Source organism: Castor canadensis, chromosome 6 (genome assembly GCF_047511655.1).
Source record: "Castor canadensis chromosome 6, mCasCan1.hap1v2, whole genome shotgun sequence".
Classification (NCBI taxonomy): domain Eukaryota; kingdom Metazoa; phylum Chordata; class Mammalia; order Rodentia; family Castoridae; genus Castor; species Castor canadensis.
This window is the reverse complement of record NC_133391.1, coordinates 38,507,156-38,520,206: the sequence shown is the minus strand read 5'-3', so window position 1 is coordinate 38,520,206 and position 13,051 is coordinate 38,507,156. Positions and strand designations below refer to the sequence as shown.

The following is a 13,051-nucleotide window of genomic DNA, read 5'->3' as shown; positions in this document are numbered from 1 at the left end:
AATCCAGATCCAAGCCCTCAGCCAGGAGAATCTATGTCCCAGCCCCTGGATTCCTTATGTACCACAGCATCCAGCAAAAGGAACAGACTCTCAAGAGGACAGGCCTGCCTGGACAGTGTTCTACAATGTTGGTAGGCATCAGGATCACATTGAGAGCTTGTTAAAACAGTGATTTCTGAGCTCATCTCCGGATTCTCCAATTGACTGTGTCTGGGGAGGGGAATGGGAAGTTGTTTTCCTAATAAGCATCCAGGTGATCTGTACACTGCAGGTCCATGGACCACACTTTGAGTACCACCTCTGAGAGCTAGCCTATCTCAGCCTACACCTCCAGGATCAGCCATACCGACACTGTGGCTGAACCTTAATTCTCTCCTATGACAAAAACAACTTTTCATCAAATCAGAACAAAGGATTTATTTTGATAGACACATTAGGAAAATTAGATGCAAAAACTATTATTATCTAGATCTCCGGCTGGTCTACTGAATTGTGTTTTTTCTAAACTCAGAAGAGATATTGCTTACATAATACCAAACTGCCTAACGTTTTCTTAGCACTTTTTAAATAAAGTACTTGTTCATGTATCTTGATACCCAGCCTAATTCATAAATATATCTTATGCAATGCAGTCTCTATTCAATGCTAGAAGAACCACTGAATTACGAGGACAAGATGGCATGATTCAACTCCTATCTTCGTCTGATACCTGGTAGAGGGTGAGAAAATAAGAACTGCATTTGTTATTGAGAAAAAAAAAAATCCAAAACCAAATTTCAAACATCTCTAACCCCAAACTACAAAGAAAGCTACTGCTTGATAATTTCATAGTTAGAAGGACTTCATGGTATTTGAGTGAATATTGTAGTAAGATGCTTGAAGATGGAAAAGAGGGACATGAGAAAAGGGTGAAAACACCCCCACCCTCCAGCTTGTCAATAGAGGAGGCACTGGATGTGAAGAGGGCTGGGGAGAGAGATGGAACCGCACTACCAGGACAAGGTTTCCCTTGAAGCTTCCAGGCCCTGTGTATTTAGGTCACTTTACTCTCCATGATCAGCCTCTGAACATCCACTGGATTATATTTGGGAGGGGGGAGGAAGGGAGAGGAAAAGGCATGCTCCAGATGTGAACCTTGATTTGTGAATGGCCTCTCATCTTAATCCTTCTAAACAGGAAATCCTAACAGCCTCAGGGGTCCCTCTTAGGATCTGGGTCATATGAACATAATCTCTTCCTCCCTTCTCCTCTCACTCTCCTGGGCTGCTCCTGTACCCCCACCTGCTTCTGTCTCTTCCTGCAGTGAGTACCACCCCAGCACATGCACATTTGTTTTGCACTTCTATTAAATAAGAAAGGAAGGTCACTTTCAGGGCTTCCTTCCCAAGGTGTTGGACTGAGGGGTATGAGAAGGGAAGGGAAGGGAAAGGAAGAACACCTGCTCCCCTCATTAAAATGTTTTGCTGTTACAGATGTAGGAAGGAGGGGAATGCATCTGGACTAGAGGATTAGGTGAGAGAACTTCTCCATTTGCTGATTAATACTATACGACCAATTATTCCTTGATCATATATCCTTGGAGTCTGTTATTTAATAGTAATTTACCACAGAATTATACCCTTTTTAATAGTCAACAGTAAAGCCAAGCCTACCTATTAATCAAATTTTCCTCTATTCATTCATTTGAAAAGAAAGGCACTTTGGTTGACTTCATCCAAGCTATCTTCTGTTTTTGTTTGGATCTCACTGGTCCAGACTGAGCAGTCCTGAGCTGCCTCTGCCCACACCCAACACCTCCATCCTTCTTAGAAAGGTAGTGACCAAAGAGTTGTGGGGAGGTTGGAGAAAACAAGTTTCCCTAGTCTGGGGGTGACAGTGTCCTTGATGGAGGAGATACAATGGGTTTGTTTAATTGCCTTTCTCAAATGGAGGAGGGATTCAGTGATGTGATCAGGATGATGTGGGATAAGCAAAGGGAGTGGGAAGACAGCTCAGAGTGCACTGCTCTTACTTAGGAAATCCAGCATCTCTCACTATGCCTGCTGGAGTCTGGCCAGTGCTGGCTGGAGTTGCCTTGGAGATGTGGTCCTCACCACAGCAGCCTCTTGTCAATCTCCTGGAGTGGAAGGGTCAGAATCAGCCATTGCTCTGAGACTTGCACTGTTGGTTTGCAGGCTGTGTACGTGTAGATTATCACCAGGACCCTCACCCAGCATTTCTGATGAGGGCCTCATGTATGTCATGATGGAGAAGCAAAATCAATATTTGACAGACAAGGATGATGGCAAAATTAGAACCCGATTTTATTTTTGCCTCCTCTTGTCCCTTTAAACTTTGTCCAGCAGTGGAAGCTTTGCCCCTGGCCTAGATAAAATGTAGCAGGTCCCTCCCTACCACATTTGTGGCTCACTCTGATGTAATATACAGAGCTACATAACTTCAGGTCTCTGACACTAGGAATTAAATTGAACAATCCAATACATGAAATTGCTGTTTAACTCACAAGTTGTTTTTATCTCGGAGTTGATGTGATTTGTACAATAATAAATAGATCATTCTGGCCCTGAACCAAGGGCCAGAGCAAATTTCATTCATCCACATGAGTCTTAGGTTTTTCTGGTTAGCTGTCATCTCTCTAACACTGAGTGGTTAGCTAATCTCAGAAATTATCTTTGCTCCTGGTCCTCAGTTTCCCCTCCTTCCCTGCACCAACCGTTGCCTATGTTCTTAGGCCAGTTGCATTCAGCCCATCTTTACTGCAGTGCATAATATGGTGTCATGTGTGGTGTTGTACTGAAAATCAGAGATGAGTGAACAATGGTCCCTAATTCCAAGATCTCTCTCTCTCTCTCTCTGTTTCTGCGTTCATCTCCTTGATCTATCACTGACCTACCTATCTACCTGTCTTTCCATAGATGAATAGAAAGATAATAGGTGAGTAAGTTCAAGTACGTAGATAGCTAGCTAAATGACAGATAAGTCTATCTAATGGTATTATAGTCCATGACTAGCTAGACACATACATGCATAGATCATCAAGACAAAGATATTTTATAATGGGAATGAAGGGGTAAAAGGTCTAAACCAAACAACAGCAATAGTTATATTTGTCTTTTTTACTCTAATAGACTCAAACAAAGTATCTGGGTGTGGAAGGAAGGAGCCATTATTACAGCTTGCTGGGGAAGTTCTTCAAGCTGTAGCTTTCATCCACCTCTGGCCTAATCTCATAGAACTCTTCCTTAGTCCTTGTGTCAATTACAGTAACTTTATTTCTGTTCCTCATTTTCTTCCCTGGGACCTCAGGACACTTCCTTCCACCTAAAATAGTTTGTCTTCCCCTTATCTTATCGCCTCTGGAAAGCTTCCTGGGATCCTAGATGGAGTCAGGCTCCCTACTGTTCTCACAGCACCCTGTATTTCAAATGGCAGCCTTCCAAATTATAGTTAAACAATCAGTGTAAAATTAGATCCCCAGTGACTTTTGCCTTTCTTTAGGATTTTCCCCTAAAAGGTTATAAAATATATCTGGCTTGGTCATCAATGTATTACCAATACCTTGGGGCAATGACTTGCACATAGTAAGCACACAGTAATTATTATTATTTTTTGAGCCCAGGCTGGCCTTGAACTTATGATCCTCCCGCCTCTACCTTTTGGGTGCTGGGATTTCAGGCATGCACCATCATGCCTGGCTCTTAATAAATATTTTTTGAATAGATTAATAAAGTGGGTATTTAGGATTCTTTCTCTTCCCCTCTTCTCTTTTCTCCTTCTCCTTCAGCTTAGCTCTCCCCTGTTCTAACTACTGTTTTGGTTATCTACTCCTTCCAAGTCCTTCCATGGTTTGATAGACCCAGTTCTATGAATTCAGAGGAGAATTCCTGTTTGCTCTCTTTTGCATATTTCATTCTAGGGAAATACCTCGGTATTGCAAATAACTCCTTGAAAGACATCATTTGGACCTTGTCTCAGATGAGGCTGTTCTTCAGAGTGTGTTCTGCAGACGGAGGGCACCTGCAGACCCACTCTAAAACAAATTCTGCGTATTACAAGATCCTCAGGTAATACTATACATCTAACACTGATGGAAAAGAACATGTTTCCTCGGAAGACAGGGGTAGAAATGAAGGCACGTTTCTGTTTTGTGATGTGTCCTCTGGGAAGAAGATCTGGAGATGGAGTTAAGATTGCAGGATGCTTATTGGAAGATGATAAAAGGATAAAAAGGACAGAAAGTGGAGTTCCTTAGGAAGAGTCTTTAGACCATGATGCTGGTCTGATATTTGTAAAGGAAAGGGGAGAGGAAGAAGAGTTGGACCTGGCGAGTCTCCTACTGTATTGTAGATCTTGGCCAACCTCATGAGGGAGATCCAGAACAAAAATTGCCTGCTAGTGGAATTCTGCATTGGGACACAGTGGCCCGGTCCTTATAACCCTGATGTGCTCAGTCACTGGCAGTGGGCTGCCCAGAAGAAGTATACCCTTTGCAGCAACTTGGAGGCAGGGCCAGAAATCATTAACAGCTGGAGGCTATCAGCCAACTGCACCCTTGCAGCTGAGAGCCAACGTCTTTCTGTAAGGAGAGCTGAGCAGTCCATCTCCACAGATGCCACATGTGACATTTGAAGGCAATTTTACAAGAAACCAGGAGAGCTGATAAATGCAAAGGAAGCAGATTTAAGAAAACACTACATTAAAGGAAGCCTGACTTGTGTGCTTTTCTAGGATTGTGTATGCTCTGTACTCTTACTCTTCTGGGAACAGTCTTCCCAAGGGTCCCTGGAAGTCAAACTTCAGAAAATGCTTTCCCCTGGGGAGCCCAAGGAGAGTCCACGTGAACTAATATAGCATCCCTGTATTTCCAAAATGTATGAGTGAACTTGAACGGAGGTACAAGTTCATGGCTCTCTGACTTCATCCTCCACAAGCTCAGCAGGGGAAGATCTGATCCAGATGGGAAACCTCAGAACCACAGAAAAATAAATGAGGCTGGGGGTGTGGCTCAGTGATAGCATGCACAAGCCTGTGGGTTCCTTCCCCAGCACTGCAAATTAAATAAATGAGTGAAGAAATGAATATCCCAGTGGAGACAGAGTGGGGATGGAGGATAGCAGAAGTCTGGGGAGAGGAGGGAAAGAAGAAGAGTGGTTATCCACTCATGCTTCCACATACTGCCTCTCACATTCATGCTCCATCCTCTTGCTTTCATATCTGCAAGGATAGCTAACCACATGCACAAAGTCAATACAACCAAAATATTTATATGTATCAAATTCATAGCATCCCTCATGTATCCACCCTTAAAAAGCTGCATGCATATGCACTTCTCAAAACCTGACAAAATCTTGCATGTCTACACCTTGCTTTTTCAACAAACACTCCCAGAAGCAAGTTTCCAAATCATTCCCATGTGTAGATACCCTCATAGCCAAGAGGCTGTAATACACATCCGCACATGTAAATCCAAACAGTATATGGGAACAAAGGTAGACAATACAATCAGACATTCAAAATGACAGTGACTTCATGGTAATTTAAACCCAAGAAACATCTGGAGGCTGGTTCTGGAACTGCCAGACATACCTTGAAAGAGATTTCTCATGGCTGCTGATACCCACTAAAACCCAATAGGGCAAGGGCAGAGGGAGATACTATAGGTTTCCTATCAGAAAATCAGTGCTCTCTGGGCAGATGTTGCAGGGAAGGAGCACTGGTATCTGGAAAGGAGTTTAAGCATTTATTTAGAGAGGTGTAGTGTAGGGAGCAAGGACCCAATTCCTGATGGCTGGACTTTGCAACTTTCTTCTTTTGTAACCTTGGGCACATTAGTCAAATTCCCTGTGCCTCAGTTTCTTCATTTATAAAATGAGGATAGCAGTACTTACAAAATGGGTTGTTGAAGTACACAAGCCATTATTTGTAGAGTAGTAAAAGTGGGCTGGTCTGTATTAAGAGCAGAGTTAGGTAAGTCTCTTTCATAAACCATGCCTGCTCCCTATACAAACCTCTATGCACATGCTAGCTCCCAGGGTCACCAGCAGCATCAGCCCTCTCTAAGATTTTTGCATACCTTTTCCCCTGCCCCCTGGTGGAGAGGGTCAAGTGGTGGTGTGTCTGCAGGGTTGTGAGACCAGACAGCTCCTCAAACTGTGGGGCTGCCTGTCTGGGGCTGCCCCTGGGTCTGTATTGGCTGACCACAGCTGTCTGGGCTGGAGGCAGAGCTTTTTCCCAGGTCAAGGGTAGACAGATGCTGCCCTTTCAATCCAAATCTTTTTGTGGACTTGCAGAAAGATGGGCAGAGAAATGCCTTTCCATATATTTTTCATGGCCCATAGGTCGCTGATGCACTCTCCCATCTGTAATTCTTCCCAAAGAAGAGATACTGTTAGTTATTGCTCCAAAGAAAAAAAATGTTTAAAAAAAAAAAAAAAGGACTGTTGTCTCCTGTCTCTCATACTCTGACTCAGCTCAACCCAGGGCAGTTGGTTTCCCCTGGAGTCCATGGCTTTCAGCAGGTTCCCAGGTGAACTGAAATTCAGAACAATTCTCATCTGGTTGCCCTGGGAGAACCCGTTCCTCCCTCCTCCCTCCCCCTCCCCGCTCTCTTCCTCCCCAGGCAGCGCCCTTCTGGGCCCCCCTCCCTTCCCCAGCCCTGGGCCCCAGCTGCGCACTCCGGGGTGACACCCGCTGCCTTCATACTGGGGATGGGGAGGGGGACGGGAGGAGGCGGGGAGAAGCGGAGGGTGGAGGCCAAGCAGCCAGAGACGGGCGGCTGAAGGTTGCATCTGCTGGAAGGAGGCTTTTCGGCTGCTTGGTAACCCGCTGCCAGAATACAGAGAGAGGGAGAGACTAGGAGCAGGGCAACGGCTTCTTGACGTCAGGACCAAGCCAGGGGATTGTGCTGTGCCAGCAACCCCAGCCCGCCCCAGAGCCGGCCAACGACAGGAGAGGAGCCCCATGAGAGGCGCCCGCTGAGCGTGAGTGGGGGGCGAGGGAGCCCGTCCGCTGGAGCGCAGCATGCCCCCTGCCCTCGGCCATGGAGCTCGCCCTGGTGCCCCTGGAGAACGGCGGTGCCATGACCATCAGAGGAGGAGGTGAGGCCCGGACAGGCTGCGAGCAGACCACTACCGGCGATCTCAGTTGCCCCCCGACGGCTGGACTCAGCGATGGGCCCAAAGAGCCGGCGCCAAAGGGGCGCCGCGCGCAGAGGGGCGCGGACCCGGGAGGGCGGCCTTTGCCCCAGCTGCCCCTGGAGCTGCAGCAACCTAGACGGCCGTCTCCGGAGGACGAGGAGGGAGAAGGCGACCCTGGCCTGCGCATGGCCAAAGAACAGGCACCAGGCGCCGGGGCGCTTTATCACCAGCGCGTCCTCATAAACATCTCCGGGCTGCGCTTCGAGACGCAGCTGGGCACCCTGGCGCAGTTCCCCAATACACTCCTGGGAGACCCGGCCAAACGCCTACGCTACTTTGACCCCCTGCGGAACGAGTACTTCTTTGATCGCAACCGACCCAGCTTCGACGGCATCCTGTACTACTACCAGTCGGGGGGCCGCCTGCGGAGACCCGTCAACGTCTCCCTGGACGTGTTCGCAGATGAGATCCGCTTCTACCAGCTGGGGGACGAGGCCATGGAGCGCTTCCGGGAGGACGAGGGCTTCATTAAGGAAGAGGAGAAGCCTCTGCCTCGCAATGAATTCCAACGCCAGGTGTGGCTAATTTTCGAATACCCAGAAAGCTCGGGGTCCGCGCGGGCCATCGCCATCGTCTCGGTCTTGGTCATTCTCATCTCTATCATCACCTTCTGCCTGGAGACACTGCCTGAGTTCAGGGATGAACGCGAGCTGCTCCGCCATCCCCCAGTGCCTCACCAGCCTCCAGCACCTGCCCCGGGAGCTAATGGCAGCGGGGCCATGGCACCTCATTCTGGCCCCACAGTGGCTCCGCTCCTGCCTCGGACCCTGGCAGACCCTTTCTTCATTGTGGAGACTACGTGTGTCATCTGGTTCACTTTCGAGCTGCTGGTGCGTTTCTTTGCCTGCCCCAGCAAGGCAGAATTCTCTCGGAACATCATGAACATCATAGATATTGTGGCCATCTTCCCCTACTTCATCACCCTGGGTACGGAGCTGGCAGAGCAGCAGCCAGGGGGTGGAGGTGGGGGTGGCCAGAACGGGCAGCAGGCCATGTCCCTGGCTATCCTTAGGGTGATCCGCCTGGTGCGCGTGTTCCGGATCTTCAAGCTCTCCCGCCACTCCAAGGGGCTGCAGATTTTGGGCAAGACCTTGCAGGCGTCCATGAGGGAACTGGGGCTGCTCATCTTCTTCCTCTTCATTGGAGTCATCCTCTTCTCCAGCGCCGTCTACTTTGCAGAGGCTGACAACCAGGGGTCCCACTTCTCCAGCATCCCGGATGCCTTTTGGTGGGCAGTAGTCACCATGACCACTGTGGGCTATGGGGACATGAGGCCCATTACTGTGGGAGGTAAGATCGTGGGCTCTCTGTGCGCCATTGCTGGGGTCCTCACCATTGCCCTGCCGGTGCCAGTCATCGTCTCCAACTTCAACTACTTCTACCACCGGGAGACAGACCACGAGGAGCAAGCAGCCCTGAAGGATGAGCAAGGCAGCCAGAGCCGGGGTTCTGGACTGGACACAGGAAGTCAACGGAAGGCCAGCTGGAGCAAGGCTTCCTTGTGCAAGGCTGGGGGGTCCCTGGAGAATTCGGACAGTACCCGAAGGGGTAGCTGCCCCCTAGAGAAGTGTAACCTCAAGGCCAAGAGCAACGTGGACTTGCGGAGGTCCCTGTATGCCCTCTGCCTGGACACAAGCCGGGAAACAGACTTGTAAAAGGAGATCCAGGCAGACTGGTGGTAGTGGGATGGGGGGAGAGGGGCGGTCTCCTGAGAGTATCTACTTTATACCACAGAGTATTTCAAGCCCATCTTGTCCCCAAAATCTGTCTCTCCTTTCTGCCCTTCCCTCCCTCTAGCCCTCTCACCCCCCATTTTTCCTCTTCTTTCCATGACTCCATGGGTCACCTATTTTTAAAAAGTACCACATTCCATGACGCAGGAGCTGTTGAAATGGTGAACGTTGTGAGATGGATGTATTTGTAGCCAGGTTTCTATACCCAGCAGAGGGATAGCCCAAACAAAAATGACTTTAAATAGCCCAGGTCCCAAGAGATTTTGTAGCTCTCTGCATCTCTCAGTTCCAAATCTGCTTTACATGTGATTATATTTGTGTATAGGGGATAATATTATTTTTATGGCTGATGAGTGGATTTTTGTACTGTAGTGAATATATATTTGGATATGTTCTCAAGATATAAATTGAATGAAATTATGGAGGAGAGAGCTGTTATCTTTCCCTGGGACACTTAGAACCAGAGAACCTAGCTTTGCTCTTCTGGTTCCTATGTCTCCACACCTCTCTCTTCTCTGGGATGTGGTGTGGGTGCTTTGTGTTTAGTATAGGGAATGTTCTGGAAGAAAGGCAAATTTGACTTGTTTTCCGTGCGCCTTAAACAATCCACATAACTTTCTTCAAAAACAGGTTTTTTTTTTTAAATGATGTTGGAGAAAGACTTCTGATAAATCATTCTCTTTATTTTTATCCCAGGAAATAAAATGTGACTTGGTTGAGACAAGTGTTAAGTTTTTCTACAGCTGGTATTTTTTTTTTTTTTTGAAATTTTAAATCGTAGTCTGTCACTTGCTGTTTCTAGAGTTAGAGTCAGAGCAAATGCCTTGACTGGGGTAGAAAACTTGGAGGATCATGATTTGCTCAGTGGCATTTTCTTGATGATCTCTCTTAGCCTCAAAGGTGGTGGTGGATGGATTCTGTTTGTCTCAAGCTGTATGTGATATGGCCACCCTGTCCTATGCTTTCTGACATGGGGTATTGGACCCATGGTGAACATGGAGTTAGGAGTGTGGTAAAAGAAGAAGAGTGATGAACACCAGCTCCCAGTAGTCCCACTGAGTCCCCAAGGGCCAGATTTCTCAAGTTCCCTTTTCTGCAGGTTTTAAACCCCTCTTGGCATGGCTTCTAACAGTTCTGAGAAGCAAAACCTGATTGTCACAGGCACAAAGCCTGTTCACAGCATAACTTATTGTGAAAGACATGCAGGGAAAGGCCTGGTGCTCACTGCCCCATGGCTCAGCAGGGAAGTGGGCAGTGTCTTTATAGCAGACAGTAAGGGAGGTTTGCTTGTGAAAGCCTGGCTTCCACAGACTGTGGCCTTGTCCCAGAATGAATCCTTCCTTCCCTTGTCACTGGATGGTTGGGGCAAAACATCACAGTGGGTTTAACACTGGTTGCAATTTCTCTGTGGGATTAGCTACCTTGATTCCTGCTGGGCCTTTTTTCTATTGAATAATCCACAGGCAGGTTGCTTTTACAGCCTCATCAGGGAGGGTCGCTAGTCCAATCACCTCTCCCCTAGGGTAAGAGTGGGTTTAATGGCTAATTCTGAGAGTCTGGGTCTCCTAATGGGGAGAGGGTAAAGAAAGAACCACTAACTGTGTGTGTGGATTTAAGTAAGACACAAAAAGTAAAGGCAGCCTCTGTGAATGCCTGGAGTCAAATGTTCCAGTGAAGAACTGTTAGCGGTGAGTATGAGGAGGAAACTGGGATAGGGCAGGCAGGGCTCTGTTGTTTTTCATTACTTGCTGAAGCAAAGGAAGAACAGAGACACTCTATTTACTTGGAATTTATAGTCTGCAGAAAAACAGGGCCTCTTGCCAAGGCTCAACTCCACATGCCCTCACCTCCAGCCCTCTATGCCTTCAAAGCTAATGCCTGTGGCTCCACCCTTCCTACAAAATAAAAACAAAGCAGACACCTCCTCTTCCATGGAAGGGCCCATTCTTTAGGTTTAAGCAAGAGCTTAGATGTGTTCAGGTGCTGATTCAATAAGAGGGTAGGGAACTGCATCTTTAAGATGTCAACATAGGGGGGACAGGGTACCTAGGATACCTAGGAACAGGTTTACAAGTTGGGGTCAAGGTAATTTGGGAGGGAACCCTAAAGTCAGGCACCTGAGGCCCCAGTTGGAGCCTTTCATTTTGGGGAACTAGTTCCAGGGAACCTATCCTTGGACCCTTGGGGGGACACTCACTAGAGAGTTTGAAGTGTTTTAAACTCTCCATATCTCAGGGCACCTGTTGCTCTGTTATTTCTGGAAATTGCTTCACTTCTTTCCCCCAGCCACTGTGGTTTGCCTTTGCACATAATTAGCAGGAAAGCAATCTGAAATGCCAGAGCTCTTCCCCATGCTGACTGAGGTAAGGAGTCTCTTCCTGTCCTTTCTCACTGCCCTCTTCTCTGCTGTCACTGATTTTCCGAAGTCTTTACCTTCCTGAGAAGATGAAATCAAGTGACCTTGGCCAACCTTTGTATCTATCCAGATGTGGTTTCCTGGCTCCCCCAGTCGGAAACCCTCCCCAGGTTTATGATCTACCTGGGGATGGTTGCTTTGGCAACCATGACAGACAACAGGGCTGTGTTGCACACTTTGTGTGCCCATATGCTCCATAAACCATAAGTGATTACATTCAGGAAAGAAAATTTTTCCACTTACTTTAAAAGCCCCAGCTCCTTGGTTCACCCTGCCCAGGCCACTCCCTGGAGGAGGTAATGGCACAGAGTACAGCTCCTTGAAGAATTTTTCAGTAAGAGTTGGAATTTGCATTATTCTAAGTGATGTAAGACTCCCAGGCATGGGGGTGGGGCAGAGACACCTTCCTCCAACTCTTCTCCAGAAATGGCAAGTTTGTGTATAATGGAGTTTGGTCCTTGGTAAAAGTCAAGTGCTCTTCTCTGTCCTTTGTCCTCAGTTGCTTATGTCTCCTGGGCCCAGCTCTCTCTAAGGTGTGGTGAGGGATACTGAAAACAAATGTCAAATCGTGGTTCCTTCTTCATGTAGCTTACAGTCTTACTAGAGCAGCAGTCAGTAGAAAACAAAAGCAAGTCGCAGAGGACATGGAGTGACCAAGGGCCTTGTAGGGATTCCCAAATGGAATGTCAAGGATCAGATTTGGGAGAAAAAGAGAACCTCTGGGGACTTTTCAGGGTGACTCAGAAGAGGGGAGGGCATCTGGGTGAGGAAATTCAAGCAGTGGTCCAGAGGAGAGCCTCTACCCTGTGCCCATCATCATCCTTTGGGATGGAGTCCACAGTTAGGGTCAGTCACCACAGTGGGCGCTCCAACCTTACCAAGAACAGGGCGACAGCAATTGTTTAGGGTAGGGGTTGGTAAAATTTCTAAATAAGGCCAGCTAGGATGTATTCTAGGCTTTGTAGGCCAAGAAGCAAAATGGAGACTATTGTGTGGATATTTATATAACCATTTAAAATGTAATCCTTTAAAAATAAAAAGAACTGCCTCCACTCTAGAGCTGCATGCCCCTGTCACATTGGTTTATCTGTCACACAGAGGGCTGCCTCCTGGGAATTCCGTCATGCCTGTGAAGCCTGGATCCGTCTCCCTTGATTTAATTTTACTCAATTTGACTTGTATTTATTGCAAATGCTGACCCTAGTTTGGAAGGGAACTCATATTGGCATTGCCCAACTCAGGGAAGGCCTATAAGGAAAATGTAGCTTTCTTCTGCTACTTCATGACAGGGAGATGTTTCTTCTCCGTGGCTGTGAGGCAGGACACTATTTCCAGGGAGGAGGGAGAAGTTGCCAGACAGCAAATTCTGCCTGGGACACTGAACAGTGGGATTTCCCTGAGTTGATGGTAGAAGTGGCCCAGAATGCCAGAGGGTATAGCTCTTTCTTCTGGCCCTGAATCTTTTTCTGGACATGGTATCACATAGACAGCCTGGAAGATGCACTTCACCTATTCGCTTCACCTGGTGCCTTCTGGCTTTGGAGAGAGCCCCTGGGCTGGCACAGCCTTTGTGTAACTGGTGTACACATGTACGGCACCTGTATTGGTAGGGGAGGTGTAGCTCATGAGCCTTCCTTCAGAGCAAGATCCTCCCTTTTACTTGGTGTTTATTTTCTTTTTTCCTCTTTTTTTAATTAGTTTGTATC

The 13,051-nt window shown here is 47.5% G+C and overlaps 1 protein-coding gene across 1 annotated transcript; it reads left to right on the top strand.

The window, feature by feature from the left end:
• Positions 1-6,448: 6,448 nt before the first annotated feature.
• Kcna5 (potassium voltage-gated channel subfamily A member 5) lies at positions 6,449-9,653 on the top strand. The gene has a single exon (XM_020180606.2). It carries the CDS (start codon positions 7,040-7,042, stop codon positions 8,849-8,851), a length of 1,812 nt encoding a protein of 603 aa, XP_020036195.1. The 5' UTR covers positions 6,449-7,039; the 3' UTR covers positions 8,852-9,653.
• The last annotated feature ends 3,398 nt before the right edge of the window (positions 9,654-13,051 follow it).

Coding starts and splice junctions, on each gene's coding strand:
- Kcna5 (XM_020180606.2), top strand. CDS start 7,040: ATGGAGCTCGCCCTGGTGCCCCTGGAGAACGGCGGTGCCATGACCATC.